This window comes from Drosophila sulfurigaster, chromosome X (assembly GCF_023558435.1).
Source record: "Drosophila sulfurigaster albostrigata strain 15112-1811.04 chromosome X, ASM2355843v2, whole genome shotgun sequence".
NCBI classification, from domain to species: domain Eukaryota; kingdom Metazoa; phylum Arthropoda; class Insecta; order Diptera; family Drosophilidae; genus Drosophila; species Drosophila sulfurigaster.
This window is the reverse complement of record NC_084885.1, coordinates 23,551,588-23,568,977: the sequence shown is the minus strand read 5'-3', so window position 1 is coordinate 23,568,977 and position 17,390 is coordinate 23,551,588. Positions and strand designations below refer to the sequence as shown.

Genomic DNA, 17,390 nt, shown 5'->3' with positions numbered 1-17,390 from the left:
CAAGCTGTTATCCATTTAATTGTAAAGTGCATTAAAGCTTTGGAATTGATTTGATCTTTATCTTTATTAATGACAAATTCAAAATTTAGCACAATGCGCTTGCTTATATTTTGTCCGCTTAAGTGTAAAGTGCATTAAAACTTTCAATAAGATTTAGCCTAGGAAACTTTGCAATTGATTTGATCTTTATTAATGGTGTCAAACTGCGTTACGAATGACAAATTCAAAATTTAGCACAATTCGCTTGCTCATGATTAAGTGTAAAGTTCATTAAAGCTTACGCTTAGCTTTGGTATTAATTTGATCTTTATTAATGCTGCCAAAAATGCGTTACGAAAGACAAATTCAAAATGTAAATTTAAGTGTAAAGTTCATTAAAGCTTTTGCTGAACTTTGGAATTGATTTTGATCTTTATTAAGGCTGCCCAAAATGCGTTACGAATGACAAATTCAAAATGTAAATTTAAGTGTAAAGTTCATTAAAGCTTTTGCTGAACTTTGGAATTGATTTTGATCTTTATTAAGGCTGCCCAAAATGCGTTACGAATGACAAATTCAAAATTTAGCACAAATCTTAATAGAAAATGTGTAGAGCTTTCGACAGACAGAAGAAACGAGTGCTTCAATGAATGTGAAGTGTGTGTGAGAGTGTCAAGTAAGTGTGTGTGTGTTTCGAGTGTGTGTGTTTCAAGTGTGTGTGTGTGTTAAGTGAGTGCATGTCTCAAGTGTTTGGTGTCAATTTGAGCGGAAACGCAGCAGCAGCAAAGCCAAAGCCCGGAATACGAATTCTGTCGGTCAATGCTTGAATTGTGCGTCTCGTTGTGGCGCGTTTCTTGAGACGCATGCAACGCTTATGTTGCGTGTTGTTTTTGTGCTTGTTGTTGTTGTTGTTGTTGCCAGAAGTTTCTGCTGTCCGCTGTGCTGAATCAGCTGGTGGATGAGGAGCATGAGGATTGAGGCGGGCCACCTGCTGTTGCAGCTCATCGATGCGTTCGCACTTCAATTGCAGCATATTCTCCAGATGGGCGCTCAACTGATTGAAGCGTTCGATTTTATCGTTTCTTTGCTGCAGCTGCTTGACGGCCTGCATGTAATGGGAATAAAGTACCGTTCGTTGTTGTTGTTGTTGTTGTGGATGTTGTTGTTGTTCACCTCTTTGCTGTGCACCTGTTGCCACCAACTCCTCAGCCTGGCTTTGACTTTGACTCTGGCGTCGCATTGTCGCACTTGTCGCACTTTGAGCACGCTCCGAACGCCTCAAGACCGCCTGCGCCTGTTTCAAAGTGCGCGGACGTTGCGCATCGATGTCCCTCTGCAAGGTGAAAGCATTATTGTGGTCAACATTTTATCGCGAACTATTCTGTGAGTACTTGAGTACCTGCTACTCAATTTTAATAAGGGGAAAACAATGACAAGGTCGTATCATCGTTAAAACAAATAACTAAATATACCAAATGTCGAGTGTGGCTTCCTAATTTAAATAGCGTTATCATCATTTAGATACACGAAAAATATACCAACTAATATACTGAAATATACCAAATGTGTGAGATACAGGTTAGCTTATTTCAATAAAAGCGAAAACGGTATTATCATTTTATCAAGCCAAAAATATACCAACAAATATACTGAAATATACCAAATGTGTGATATGCAGATTACCTAATTTCAGTAAATGCGAATGCGGTATTATCACGTAGATACACCAAAAATATACCAACAAAAATACTGAAATATACCAAATGTTATATTTGGTATAGGGTCTAGTATGCTGGAGATACAGGCTGACTAATTTCAATAAAAGCGAAAGCGCTTTTATCATTTAGATACACCAACAAAATACTTAAATATACCAAATGTTTTATTTGGTGTGCAGTCGAATGTGCTCGACTTTGAGACACACAACCTTAACCCAAAAACGGTATTACATTTAGGTACACAAAAAATATACCAAAAAAAACTTAATTATACCAAATGATGACTACCAAATTTAAATAAAAGCGCAAACGGTATTAATATTTAGATACTCGAAAAATACGATATATTATTACCTGAAAATATACTATAGGGTACTAGTATATTTTGCATTGTAGTTGTAAATACATATATCGTATTTTTGAGGTATCTAAATGATAATTTCATATGGCCTGCCAACAGGCTCAACTGTGGCGTTTGGTTTTTTTTATACTACTACATTCAAAATATACTGTAGAATAAATAGCATTTTACTTCACTACTATATAGTACTAGTATTTTATACTACTACATTCAAAATATACTATATAGTATTAGTATACTTTCAGTAGTACTATAAGGTATATTTTGCAAGTAGTTTTTTATACCATAGAGTGTTAGTATATTTGGAATGTAGTAGTATAAGATAAACCAGAGCCCAAAGTTGTAGCATTTGTCTGAGCATATGACATTAGTCTATGAATAGCTTTGAATATTTGATGGATATGGCTACATTGTCGCGGCTGATCAAGTATATATATCATTTCTAGACTCTACGATGCCTGTAGGCACAAATTTTGAAATCCTCTGAGTAGCAGGCTCACTTATTATTATCGTTATCGTTATCATCATAATTTACCTCCAGCAATTGCTGGCTATCTGACTGCTGCTGTTGCAACTGCAACTGCTGTCGAGCGGCTGCTTCTGCCTCAGCTTCAGTCGCATTGTCCTCATCATCGGCACTGCTATCTTTGGCCTCACGGGCCTTTCGCTCCGCCGCCAGCTGCACACGCATAATGCTGTAGAGCAGCAAATCCACGGAGCCGGGAACACTGCGTGCCACACGCACCATTTGATCGCGCGACAAATGGAGACCGAGTCGGGTTAAGACACGCTTATTGAACGACTCCCAGTTGCAGAGTTTATTGTGCACACTGTTCCGTGGCGGATAATAGTTGAGATCGATCAGATCGGGATAGTAACGCGATAGGAGACGCGCCAATGGCAGCACATCCGTGAACGAACGTCGCAAATTATTCGAATGGATTTCATTCTGTTCGAGCCATTGATTCAACTCGTATTGCTCCATCGCAGTGAGTGCAGTCTTTTTGCTTGCGTTGCGCCCCCTCCGCATCTTATCGCAGCTGAAACATTTCAAACACATAAGTTGATTAGTCGGATTTTGTTTGTTAGTTGTGTGGCATTTCTTCTTTCACCTCTCTTTCGATTGGCTTGAGGAAAACTATAAGAAAACTAAAAAAGGAAACACTGAAATTCGTTTGCTACTTAAATTTTGTTGTACACTTTTATTCAAACTCTGTGAGCTATTCCCAAAAAAAAAACTACATCTGATTTCTAACACTTTTTTTATCTAATACATTAGCTTATTGAGGAAAAGCCAACTTAGATGAGAGTAAAATTTAGTTTTTATTTTGATTGAGTTTGTACACATTTCAATTCAGTCTATTATCGAGTATGCCGAAAAATACTATAATATACCATAATATACATTTCGTATATCGCTAGTAGTATATTTAAGATGTTCAATGTAGATAGCCGAAAAATATTAAAATATACCATAATATTTCTTATATCGATAAACTACTTCAATAAAAATATACCATAAAGGGTACAAGAAACTTAATGTCGATCGTAGACGATCAAAAAGTCTATAATCAATGAGCTACTGTCGAGTGTACCAAAATCCATATTTCGTATAACGTTATACTACAGACTTAAATTCTGTGTATTCCTATAAAAATGAAACAAGTAAGAAAGCTACAGTCGAGTGCACTCGACTGTGAGATACCCGCTACCCATTTTGAATAAATGCAATATATTTTGCGGTATATTTCTCAAAATATACCAAATATACTACAAAAATACTAAAAAAAATACCAAATGGTATATGTGGTATATCGATATAGTACCGCATTCAAAATATACCATAGACGGCACAATGTACCAGATTGTCAGACAAAGTAACTAAGACCCCCAGTAAGTAGGCGTTTTTGCCCATACAAAAGAATTTATTTAATAACTTCGACAATTTTTATCTGATCGCAACCAAATGTTCAGGAATCATAACTACTATAGTAATTATTGTATATACCAAAATTCGTAACTTTAGCTTTAAAATTACGCTTGTAATTCGATTTTTTTGATTTGCGGGGGCGGAAGTGGGCGTGGCAAAAATTTGAAACAAACTTGATCTGCGTGCAAACATAACAAATGCTGTCGAAAAAAAATTATAGCTCTATCTCTTATAGTCTCTGAGATCCAGTGTTTCATACGGACGGACGGACAGACACACAGACACACAGACGGACAGACGGACAGACGGACATGGCTATATCGTCTCGGCTGTTGACGCTGATCAAGAATATATATACTTTATAGGGTCGGAGATGCCTCCTTCAACCTGTTACATACATTTCCTGCCGGCATAAAGTTATAATACCCTTCTACCCTATGGGTAGCGGGTATAATAAAAAAGCTACAGTTGAGTATACTGAAAAATCTCAAATATACCGAAAACTATATTTCGTATATTGTTATACAACAAACTTCTACATATATATAGTATTTGAAAAAAAGGCATAAGAAACAGACATAAATTTTCAACTGTGCGCATAATTATTGAAATTATCCAATATGAAAAATATACTGAAATATAATTTATAAAGTCTAGATTAAAAAGTTCATGATATGATTGAAAACTCTGAAATATTTATTATTTCCGTTGATATTCAAATCGAAATTCATTCAATTTAACGTTCTTAGCAAAACTTTTCCACACCAAATAATTTGAACGTCTTTTGCTTGTGAAAGTCATTTCAATAATCCAAATGAGTTTTTAATTGAATTGATTGCCCACAAATACACAAGTCGAGTCGAGTCGATCTCTATGTTAACGGTTTACCACATTCCACATGCCACATGCCACATACACACTTAATTGAAGTCGTCATTAAATCGACAAACTCGACAATTTGCGACTAACAAAGCAAAAGTTCTATGGAAAGAAGGCGATGCGCAATTTATCGTCGCATCGGTGAAAGCAAATGTCCTTTTGCATTATTGAAACGCACGTGTCGAGTGCATTGTCCAGTCCAAATAATGCAAAACTGTCACGCCCCTTCCTCTACCCCATTGATACGCCTTCATTAAGTTCGTGTGCAGCTTGTTTGCAGTGCTAGTGCAACACCTGAGACAATACAAAAATGCATAATTCAAAAGTCGAATCGAATAGAACTTTAGCGTTGACTTAATATTAAAGGAATTATCGAAAATTTGTGGTGGATTTTTGGATTCTATTCAATTTACTTACTTTTATTAAAGTTCCAGTTTAAAAAATTCAAATTTGTCAAATGACTATGGAATACTCGCGGTATTAATATACCAAAAAAAAATACTAAACAAAATACCTAAGATCATATTAAATTTGATATATCAGTGAAGTTTCCTGCCTGCTCAAAGTTATAATACCACAACATGGCGGTATTATTCTAAAAATATATCATAAAATATAACAAAAATATTAGATAATACCGAAGGTTATATTTGGTATATTGATGAAGTTTCCTTGTGGTACAAAGTTATACTAAAACAGTGCGGTATTATTCTAAAACTATAACGAATAATATACCGCAAAAATATTTATAAATACCGAAGGTTATATTTCGTATATTGATTAAGTTTCTTACTGGTACAAATTTATAATACCCTTCTACCCAATGGATAGCGAGTATAAACGGCAGTTTTTCTCAAGAGAAATCAGTTTCATTTTGTAAAAGTTGTGCTTGTGGAAAATTGGCAAAAAAAATATATAAAACAAACTAGTCTTTAGTAACTCGAATAAGCAGACAGACAGTTTCCTTGGGAAATAAATGCGACCTCGACAATATAAGTTTATTTTGTGTATACCAGAGAATTAATTAGAAAGAGATATTATTATGAAACTTATGCCAAATATATTCCTTTGATTTTGTCGCTTCTACTAACATATTATTACCATATAAATGTTCAACTATTTGCTGCCAACTTTCATAAATAAACATTTTGCTTACAATGCACACAAATTTCGCGCTTCACATTTTCGTTGTTTCTCTGGATTTTTTTAAAGTCTTCGCCTAAAAGCATGCAGCACTTTTTTGTTCGTTTGTTTTCGTTTGGCTTGGCCGTTGTCTGTTATCGCCATTACTCATACGCCGCATGGGCGCGCATGTTTCGATTTGAATTGCAGATCGACGAGCAGCGTGGTTCATACAGTCGCCAATGGTGGCAACAGTGTCACCGATGAGCGTGCATCGACTTCCATGGCACCACTGCAGTTGCCCTCAAAAGGAGCAGCAGCAGCCAACGCAAACGCAATCGCAACAGCCAAGAACAGCTCAGGATCAAATCCAACAACAACAACAACTGCAGCAACTCGAAGTGAACTAAGTGAGGAACAGCGACTACAATTAATACAGCAGCAACAACTTGAACTGCAGCAAAGGCGTCTGCAATACATACAGCAGCTCAGTCTGCCGGAAACATTCGATCCAGACGATAGGTGAGTGAGGCCAATTACAGGGTATTCTATGGTAGTTGTGAGTGTGCAAGGATTTAAGTTGGAAAATGTTTAATTCATAAATAGATGTTAGTGTGATGTGCAATAGAAAACTTGGAAGTATTTTGAAAATTTAAATTTTTAGATTTGCTAGAAGATGAAGAAAATAACTTCCAACTATCCATAGGAATTCTAATCTTGTGTCTACAGGAAATATATGTAACAGACAGAAAGAGTAATCTCCAACCCCATAAAGTATATATATTCTTGATCAATGTCAACAGCCGAGACGATATCAGTTGTAGAAGTTATTTAAGAAATACTTTTGTATTGCAAAAAAACGCCTACTGCAATCGGAGTTGCTTTGGCTGACAGGTTTAGCACTCTGGTATGTTTAATACTCTATGGTATATTTTTAATGTACTATATCAATATATGTACCAAATATAGCTTTTAGTATATTTTTGTATTAGTTGCTCTGGCTAACAATCTAGTTTATTTTAGCATTATATAGTATAATTTGAAGAAAATACTGTATAAGTATACCAAATACAGTTTTTGGTATATTTTAGTATTTTTTGCAGTATAATAATTTTAAATGTGACCCTATATAAATATAGTCAAATATAATCTTCGGTATAATTTAGTATATTTGCAGTATATGAGTTTGGTATATTTTAAGAAAAATACCACACTGTTTTGCTCTTATCTTTTCTATTTGATTTAAATATAGTCAAATATAATCTTCGGTATAATTTAGTTTATATCAAACTAATATACTGCAATATCAGTTTGGTATATTTTAAGAAAAATACCACACTGTTTTGCTCTTATCTTTTCTCACTCGTTTAAAATGATTTTTAAGGCACTTTTGTTGCCAATTAGATATGATGCAGTCTGCCAAATCTTTCTCAGAACTGTATCTCAATGTTTAGAGTCTTTTCATGAGTCTTTTCCGGCCAGAATAATCTTGTATATACATACTTTCTATGTATTCTTAACTTCCTACCATAACCAAGATTGCAGCCTTCGTTTATGACCAACTTCCCAATTGACCCATTTTTCCCCCGGTTGCGATGCAAGCTCTGCGGTTGCTACAATTGGCATGGCAATTGGTGACCCTCGTCGATTGGACGATAAGATAGAGCCTAGGCTAATGCGCACCTAACGACGACACACTGATCGCTACTTTTTTTGCCCACCTGTTGGCACATCGCTTATCGAACACTCGTCTCTATTGCTCTTTTTTGCTTTTTGTTTATTTTGTTTGCCAGCTGGCTGAGGGAAGTGATGAGTATGTGAGGGGGAAGGGTGCGATGAAGGTGTTGGCCAAATGGCAGAGAGTAGTCATGGGGTGGTGTGTATATTATTATTGTTTTTATTGATAGAGACGAAACATTTCTGAGAATGGCAAAAAGACCGCAGCCAGACTGTTTGCCACATGTTATTGTCTGCTCATAAACTTCAAATCGAGTTCTCTTTTTTTTTTTTTTGGCATGTGCCAGGTGGTAACTTTACCTTTTTATATGTACATCATAGATTACTACTATGCGTACAGGCAGCTGTGGAGTTTCGCAGCTCACAAGCACAACCAAATGGTAGGAATCGTAATCAGTTGTGCAGATAAGTTGGTTGGCCCAACTGTTTTGGTCTATGCAATGAGCTTTTTACATTGTCGATTTACGCAGAAAGCTTAACTCGTTAAGGGAGAAGAGCGAGTGAATTTTCTTGGAAGTTCACCTTGTAAGCACCATCAATGATTTGGGCGATTAGATAGCACTTGTGTTGTCTTAACTCATAATCTACAATCAGCTTGGAGCTTTGTATATTACATGTATTTTCAAGTGACTCGTTATATTTAAATGTTCACTCGTCAACAATTCGAGATAACAATGAATGAGTGGCTGATTGTATTAAGAAGACTTGTATGTAGCGAGTGGATTACTCGTTAGGTGATCGTTGAATCGTTATAGTATCAAGCGATTAGCTGATGATGTCTTAATAGTTTTTGTAACTTATCAGAAGACTCGTATGTCAAAGAATCTTGTAGTCGCTGGTATTGTAACGAGTAAATAGACACATTATCGATAAATCGATAATTCGTTACTCGTTACATTAATGTTACGTTTTAATTCATATTCAATATGCACACTTTATTACATCGCCAACGTCATAGGCTAAATTGAATAATTGGCTATCATGTTGTCACATTTGTTACAAAAGTAACGAGTAGATTAGTCGTGTCAAAGTTAGTACTTCTCAATTCGTTGTTTTTATTAGTTGATTTATTACACACTGATTACAACTAAAGAAATGCAGCGAGTTAATACCGCACCTCGATTCGATCATACTTCTACTCGTTACTTTGCTAAGCAATAAATTATAGGCAGCAAATGCGTAGCACAAGTAGCGAGTAGATTTGTCACCACTCGACAATAACATCTGCGGTAAGATAGACGCCTTCCCTCTTGACACATCATGTGCTCCCCAAAATAAAAATTGGAGAACTCGCTGTGCTTGATAAGAAGAAGGCAATGAAAGTTTTATGGATGGCACGTGTGTGTGCAGCTGGTCGATCGTTGGTATCGTCGATGGCTAGCTAAACATATGTAAAGAGATGTGTGTACACCATTTATGTTTGATTTCCACTCGAAAGTGAATTGCATCGATGTTGGTTCTCGCTTAACGCGAGATTGATAAGACCGACCGCTGCTTTTTGGTTCACATGATTCACGGCTCACATGCTGATGTGATAAAACCGAGACCGAAATGTAGAGAGACGTGTGCGGTGATGTCGTGCCCCCCTCTCAACGTCATGTGATGATTCACAATTGGTTTGAAGAGGTAGCCAATTGTACAAACAGTTAATGTCAATGCATACACACACACAAATAATCAGTGGCTGATATTTTATGGGACCCCTCACTCGACTCTTTACGTTGCGTTGATGAATCATATTTGCCACTAGGCACACTTGACGATTTGCCCCGATGACTTATACATGCCATAGCGCCTTTAAGCCGAATCGATCAATCGCAAACAACATTCCATCGATGAGCATCGATATGTTAGATAGAAACAAACGCGTGGCGAGAAAATGAAAACGGAATGATAATACCCGAGTATTATCTATTATCGTTTGGAACGAAATGTACTTGAAACACATTGTTTTGTTTGCATTTCGGTTTTGTTTGCTATCAGATAATTGAATAATTAATTGACACTTCGTCCATCCGTTGGACAGCATAGCAATTAACTAATTGTGTGATAGAAGTAACAACGCTGCTATCTCAAGGTGTGTACAATCTCTACCATGAGAAATGGAGCAGAAAAACCTAAGGTAAAAAGCATTCGCATGTACTCGGAATACCCTGTAATATGTGTAACAGCGAATCAGGTGTCACACATTTGGTACTTTTGGAAAAAAAAGTGTTTAATTCAAATAAATTGTAGCATACTATTGGGCGCGTTAGAAGAGGATCAGAAAGTAAACAAGGTGAGAACCAAGTTTGCTAAGTTAACTATGTAAATATTAGCGCTGTTAGTAACAGACCTGGGAGTGCTGTTGGTTTACATTACTCGCTAGTAACAGAGTTTAACATAATGTAATCCTTTGCTCTATTTAACTGACTGTTAATGATTAATAAAACCAGCAGCAAAATCGCTTTTCTGTTAGCAGCATTAACAGCAGAGTTAATGAGTAACATCTTTACAGAACACACTCATGCTGATAAGCAAATATCGTTTGATTAGCTGACGACGGTTTACGACGGTGTATTGAAATCCGTTATTAGATATTGATTTCATTTACAACAAATATGTTTATTAACTGCTTATTCACATTTCTTTAAATATAAATTCATTTTCCATTATATTCATTACATTCAGTCATATTATTTCTGTTTCTTAATTACCCACAAATATGTGAAGAAAAGAAATAATCATAATTCCAAAGACTCGCACTGTTAATTACATTTACATTGATAACAGACTCGGACTAAACGATCCTTCTGTCATGCTTTGCTGTTATGCAAGCGCTGTTAACAGCTGTAAGCCGTTTAACATAATTAGATGCTTTCGCTGTTATTCGTGACTGCAATGCCCTGATAATAGTAGTAAACAAAGCAAGCAATCGAACCGCCGCGGCTCGGCCTCTGCTACCGTTTTGTTGCTGTTGCTGACGCTGCCAGCGTCGACGTTGACGTCAGCGCTAGAGCCCAGCTAACTGGCATTGCTGGCGCTGTCAAACGTCGTTTCAGTTAATGCGAGACGCTGGCGCAGACACGACCAGCGACCGGCAGACGACGTCGACGAAAAAACAACAAAGTGCAAAAACGAAAAAAAAATAACAATAAGAACACCAACACTAAAAGAATAGAATCGACAAAACAGAATTCAAAACAAACAAAGCGAAGGCACAACTGTTGAATGCAGAAGCAAGTGCCGTTAGTAACTGTTAGAGGTCGCTCTCTCGTTCTCTCTAACTCCGCCTCAGCCTCTCGCGCGCTCTCTCTTTAACTCCAGCAGCACTTTGGCTTTGTTTCGCTTCACTTGACTTTGAGTTTTCGAGTGCGTTTTTTTTGTCTTAGTTTGCTTTCATCGAGCTTACAGTGCGCGCGCTTTTCACTTTGTCTAAATAGAATAACAAATATACAAACATACACTATATTTTTTTGCAAGTTGGTGCTGTGCAACGATAAAGTGCTAATAACAATAGCAACTATTGAGTGAATCGATAAATCGTAAATAATGCACGTGTCCAGTGAGAATTCGAATACGCGTGGCAGTGGCCGGCTTAGTGTCTTCTTTGAGCAGGATCTCTTTGACGACGCCAACGGCGACAGCAACAACAACAACAGCAGTAAATCAGAGCGCGTTGATATTCGCGGCGTTGCCAACGAGTCACTGGAAAGCATTGATACCAACAACAATACGCATAATGATAGCAGCATCTTGAGCAGTGAGCTTAACGATAGCACTGAGCCGCCGCCGGTAATGCGACGTCACAAGAGCGATGGTCGCCATCATTCTCGCGAACGGGGCTTTGTCAATGCTGCCGCACGCAGCGTCGCGCGTTCCATTAAACGCATGTCGCTCATTGAGTCCAGCAGCAACAACAACAACAGTAACAGTAGCGGCAGCGGCAGCTTTTGCAACCTTCGCGATAGGACTGCTCAAGAGAGCGGCTCACAAGATGGCGGCGATCACTTGAAGGCGAACACAAAGCATAAGCAACACTACAACTCCACGCCGTAAGTGTAAGAGAGATAGACAGGCCAAAATTGCAGGCAACTTAAGTATAAGAGTGGTGTATAAGAGCTTACATTGCAGGCGTAGGGCAAAGCAGAGCATAGGGATAGAGCAGCTTATACACAAAGGTTTTGGGTGCTTTATAAGAATTTTAATTATAAGAGATGCTACGGGGGGTGAACAAATTGCAGGCATAGAGTAAAGTAGAGCATAGGGATAGAGCACTTAGAACTTATATGTACATATAAGTTTTGTGTGCTGCATGAGAATTTTGACACATAATTTATTATAAGAGATGCTAAGGCAAACTTTCATAAAGTGGGGGTGAACAAATTACGTCTAATATCCCATATTTGTGCTTTAAAGTTGAGCTTTAATAAGCTCTTCTATGGTAATTCCATTCTTTACGTATTCTATGGTAATTCGTAAGTAATGTCACAGTCAAAATCTTAATATTGTAAACTTTGTATAATCCCGCACATTCTGTGAAAGGAAATAGAAGAATTGCTAAGCCATAAAATGTGCTTGCATAAGCCTAAGAATTCTCGTTAGCAACGTATTTAAACTCTTTGCTTACTTGCTGTTTAAAATGTTGCCAAGAATATTACGAGAGACGCTTGATATATTTCATAATGTGTGTAGCCAATATTTTGTAGAGATAACCAACGAATTTACACGCTGACAAGCTCTTTGACTAAAATACATTCATTGTTGGGGAAGTGACAATACAATTTAGATGAGTCGCAAATGGATGATGTAACGTGAAGACGTGGAGACGTGGAGAAGGTTGAAAGCCAAGCCAAGCCAAGCCAGGTCATGCTCATGCTGCAAGTTTTGCTTAACCAAAACAAAAAGTGGTTCAGGCAGGTCATTCAATTAGAAATTAACTAATTACGTTAGCTCGAAATTTCGATAACTGATAACTGAGTTTAAAGTCGAAGGCATACACGAGTTTTGCTGGGATTAAGTTGAAGCTTATCTCTTTATTTATTTTATTTTGTTGTCGTATGTTTTTACAGTTATTTATATTTATTTATTGTTTTTGTAAGAAGACGTTTCTTTAGAGCTCTGTCTTTTTCTCAATGGGGGGTTCGACAGCGTTCCCAAGCGTTTGCTGATTCACTCCCCGTTTCGTGGTATAGATAAAAAAAAAGTATGAAAAAAAAGCATAATAAATAATAAGAAACACACGAAGAGAGCAAATAATGCTTATCAGTTGAACTATGCGGAATGTGTATGAAGTGAATACTGATGTCCCAGCCAAAAAAAAAAAGAAAATATAATATTAGATCATTGGGAGACAATCTGCAGACGATAGCGTCAGAGAAACCGAAAGAGATGGAGAATCATATATTGTGTTGATATGGAGGAGTATCATAAATCTTGGCACACGTTTTGCTTTTTGCGTATTTTAGTGCGTTTTACCCCGATAAGCGGTAACACCATCAATATCATCCAATACCAATCCATCATTGCGTCAGTCAAGCACTCAGTATTGAGCAGAGACGATCAGCTGGATTGAATTGAGTTGAGTTGAGTTATCATTGAATTTTCATAATGCCTATTAGCCATTACGCTGCAGACTCGGCCAGTATTAACACCTGACAGTCGGCAGGCAGCACCTGTTGCCCCCAGACCTCTTTCTATATATCGCTAATTGTACTCTCAATTGCGCCATTAAATGTCGTCGCTGCTGCTTCCCTCCCAACTGTGCTTTTGTATACCCTATGCGATCATCATCCAACAGCAGCTGTAACTTTAGTCAGCGTGAGAAAACACAATTTCCACTTATAAACACATAAAATTGATACACTTGTGCCTATGCTGTATACCCTGTACATTTTGTTAGAGCAATCGGGAGTCTACATTTATTTGATGCAATCATTACAGGGTCTAAGCAAGTCGTTCAACTTGCAGTTGCTTTTCTGTTTTCCGTAGTTTATGGCCTCTCATCATAAAAAGTAAATGACGACTGGCCTGCTTTTCTAGTGATAGGCCACAATAGTTATGAGCTCAATACCCTGTTACAGTCATCCATCCCAAACGGATCTAGCAAGTGTACTTGTACTTGTACTCGGGGTTTCGCTTTATCTTCGGACCTTGCTTTTGTGTAACTGCCAGCTGTGATAATTCCACTTGACCGTGGTCAAGTTATCGTTGTCCCAGAACCGCAAAACTTCTCGTACATTTCGTAACGCATGTAACGACTTTCGGTGAAGCTTAAAGCTAGCAATATCGTTAAGGGAAATATTTCACGCTTTTAATGCTATTTATTATGCATCGAATATGCATATTGTCTAATCTTTTAAGCGTAGTCTTAAGGATTAATCAACTTAGCTGAGTTTGAAGCTATTTCAAAGGCTACAGTTTAAGCTTATAAGCTGCTGTTTAGCCTAAGCTTTAGTTTAGCTTCAATGAACTTTCTTATATTTTAAAGCTCCGAGCGTTTAGCTTCGGTGTTATTATGTTTGAAATGAAAAATCTTGAGCTTTTAAGCTGATATTTGATCTAAGCTTACGTTTAAAGAGACAATTAAGATTTAACGAAATTTCATATTTATTAAAGCACTGAACGTCTAATTTTTTAAACCTTTCCTTCAGGATTAACCAACTTAGCTGAAGCAACAATTTGAGCTTATAAGCTGATGTTGAGCAAAAGCTTTAGTTAACGTGGTCAATGGGCCAAGATTGAACGAGCTTTCGTATATACAATATTAAAGCTTTGAGCGTTTACCTTTGCTGTGAAGGTTTTTCCAATCCAACAGCTTGAGCTTTAAAGCTGCTCCTTAACCTAAGCTTCAGTTTACATAGTCAATCGGTTGCGCTTAATATATAATATATAATAAAGCTCTTAGCGCTTTCCTGGTAAACCAAATTTGCATAGTTTTTAAGGGATTTAATTGTTGTTCTATACAAGCAAAAAATAACTTTTAAAGATTTATCTGCCAAGATTAGCTTTTAATCTGATTAATTGATTAACATCTTTGTTTGTAACTTCCTTAGTTGATATCTTTAGAAGTGTTTCTAAGTAATTCCTCTTATAACGATATTTCTTTATTCTTCTTGCTTGCAGTTCCTTGCCTCAGAGCTACGCCAACTCAGGTGCGCCGCTGCAGCCGAGCGGTAGTGCCCACAGTCTTGGCAGCAGTCCCAATCCCAGTCCGCGCAGCAATCAGAGCAAAGCAGGCAACGGCGGAGGCGGCGGCTTAACAGCCGGCGGTAAAGGCCTCAGCACGGCGAAACATGATCAGCAAACGTCCGCGGCGGCAGCAGCAGCGATCTCATCCACATCTGCCGCCGCTGGCACCTCCGGTCACCACCACTCCGTTGTGGTAGCGTCCACAGCATCGGCAAGCGCAACAACGGGAGCGACAGCAGCAACTGCGACGCCTCCCGAGAAGGAGAAAAAGCGCAAGGAAGTCTCCAGTTCGCGTGTGAAGAAATTCCATCGACACTTCTCACAAGTCTCCAAGGATGAGAAACTCATTAACTGTAAGTAGTCTCCATGTTTTCCGAAAATTATTTTATTTTGTTTGTTTTTCAAATTTGAAAATATTATTATAATATAATATTATATATTATTATGCGGTATTATTCCCAAAATATACCAAAATATGACACCAAAGGCAACGTTTTAGTATATTATTGAAGTATATTGAAAGGTACAGTATAAGTATACAAACTTTCGCATATCTCAGTATTTTATCGATATGTTAAATATACCAACAACTATGTTTTTAGTATATTGATATAGTATAATGAATGGTACTATGTAATTATACTAACTTTGGTAGACTTCAGTATTTTTGCGGTATGTTAATTGGGAATGGTACTATATTGATTACTAAATGTATAGGAAATGTATATTTCAGTATTTTTGCGCTTATATTATCTATTTTTCAATGTAACAAAATATATCAAATTGCCAGCTAAAGCCTGATTTTGCTTTTGGCATAAATATTTTAAGAAATATTAAGAAATGTCAACACACTTAAGTTATAGTTATGCAAAGAAGAGAATTTGATGTTCAGAGCATCAATAATTTAGCTTAAAGATATAGTTTTTGTTTATAGTTCATAACGTAACTTAAGTTTTCAATAGTTAAAATTTTCCAGTAATGAATGTAAATATATATTATTTTTTTTCGTTATCTCATACATATATTAATCAAAACTAATGTAATTTCATTTTTCTTAAGTTATGTCAATAAATAAAAATTTTGTTTCTTAATTTTTGCAGATTTTTCGTGTGCTCTTGTTGGCGACATTCCGCTTCAAGGACATCTCTATATAACGGAACAGCATTTCGCTTTCTATTCCAATGTTTTCGGTTATGTAACCAAGGTAAGTTGAAAAAAGCTTGCTCCGTCCGTCTGTCTGTCTGTCCACATGCTTGGAAGTCTGTAACTCGAATACTATGAGAGCTGGAACTGTAAAATTTTCAGCTCACACTCTGGTCATGATTAACTTTAGGTTAAAAGCATAGATATTACCGATAAATCTTAAAGTCTGTCTGTCTGTCCACATGCTTCGAAGCCTGTAACTCGAATACTATGAGATCTAGAGCTGCCAAATTTTAAAACTACACTCTGGTTTCATTGCATATATGTGCTTATAGAGTATCTCAAAGTCTTGTTGTTCGACTTTGAGATACTCTGTAAGCACTTCTATTCGCATTTATATGCCTTACTAAAATCTTTTGTGTTTTTTTTCCCAAATTTCTTTTAGGTTGTAATACCCACATCGTCGGTGACGAAAATCTCAAAGGAGAAAACAGCAAAGATCATACCAAATGCAGTGGGCGTGGCAACCGCCGATGAGCGTCACGTCTTCGGCAGCTTCATCAGTCGCGAGGCCGCCTTCCGGCTGATGTGCACCGTGTGCACTCAACTGGCGACAGGCAATGAGATACTCCCAAAACCGCTGCCCGTCGATGTGGAGCTACCTGAAGAGTATCTGCTCGATGACGACAGCAGTTGCTCGATCAGCGGCAACGAGAGTCCGCCACATTTGCGCTCAGCAGCCGCAGCGGCGGCGGCAGCAGCAACCGAACAACAAGAGATGCAGCTGAGGCAGCGCAACATCGCCGACCGACATTCCGGTAAGCAAACGAAATTGAATTGAAGTTGAGAATTTGAAATTGAAACTTGCATTCTTTTCTGATCTTTTAGATCTCCCGGGCAAGAGCACGCTGGGCGTGGCCAATGAGTTGGATCAGGTGACCATCCGCAGCTCGGCGCCGCCCATCGTCCACTATGAGGAGCAAACGCAGCAAACATTTGTCGCCGCTGCTGCTGCTGTGCCACAACTCTCGACTTCCGCGCTTCCTTCCAACACAATCACAGCAACAACAACAGCAGCGACACCCGTCAGAATTTTAACTGCAAATGCAACAGCAACAACAACAACAGCATCAGCGAGCACAACGTCGTCGCTGCGTTCGCGTTTGAGTCGCAAGCTGCCAACGCTGACCGAGTTGCATGTGCTCTATTTGGGCATCATGTTGGCCATTATGCTGGCGCTATTCTCCGTCTTTTTGCTCTATCGCATACTGGACATTGAGGCCAAAACACATCTCTACAACACACCAGTTGATTTCAATTTGGTAAGAAGATCCTCACGCTCCTCTTTGTG

At 37.8% G+C, this 17,390-nt stretch overlaps 2 protein-coding genes across 9 annotated transcripts in view; one reads left to right on the top strand and one right to left on the bottom strand.

The window, feature by feature from the left end:
* LOC133847397 (GRAM domain-containing protein 2B-like) overlaps positions 1 to 17,390 on the top strand; it is a 49,283-nt gene that overhangs the window by 30,138 nt on the left and 1,755 nt on the right. For 4 of the 7 annotated variants that reach the window (XM_062282401.1, XM_062282398.1, XM_062282405.1 and 1 more), the window contains 5 exons: positions 6,200 to 6,511; positions 14,831 to 15,249; positions 15,997 to 16,100; positions 16,485 to 16,857; positions 16,928 to 17,361. In XM_062282401.1, the coding sequence (XP_062138385.1) occupies positions 6,200 to 6,511; positions 14,831 to 15,249; positions 15,997 to 16,100; positions 16,485 to 16,857; positions 16,928 to 17,361 (1,642 nt within the window). Of the gene's footprint in view, positions 1 to 6,199; positions 6,512 to 11,086; positions 11,761 to 14,830; positions 15,250 to 15,996; positions 16,101 to 16,484; positions 16,858 to 16,927; positions 17,362 to 17,390 lie in introns of those variants that run through there. The other 3 variants (XM_062282402.1, XM_062282400.1, XM_062282403.1) reach the window with 2 other exon arrangements.
* LOC133848501 (sperm flagellar protein 1-like) lies at positions 491 to 3,329 on the bottom strand. 2 transcript variants are annotated; one of them, XM_062284102.1, is made up of 4 exons: positions 3,171 to 3,328; positions 2,594 to 3,098; positions 1,153 to 1,312; positions 864 to 1,084 (listed from the first exon to the last, which is right to left on the bottom strand). In XM_062284102.1, the coding sequence occupies exons 2-4, from the start codon at positions 3,086 to 3,088 to the stop codon at positions 1,053 to 1,055; spliced, it is 687 nt and encodes a 228-aa protein (XP_062140086.1). In that variant the 5' UTR covers positions 3,089 to 3,098; positions 3,171 to 3,328; the 3' UTR covers positions 864 to 1,052. The 2 variants fall into 2 exon arrangements, with proteins under 2 accessions (XP_062140085.1, XP_062140086.1); XM_062284101.1 differs by having other exon boundaries at positions 491 to 1,312; positions 3,171 to 3,329.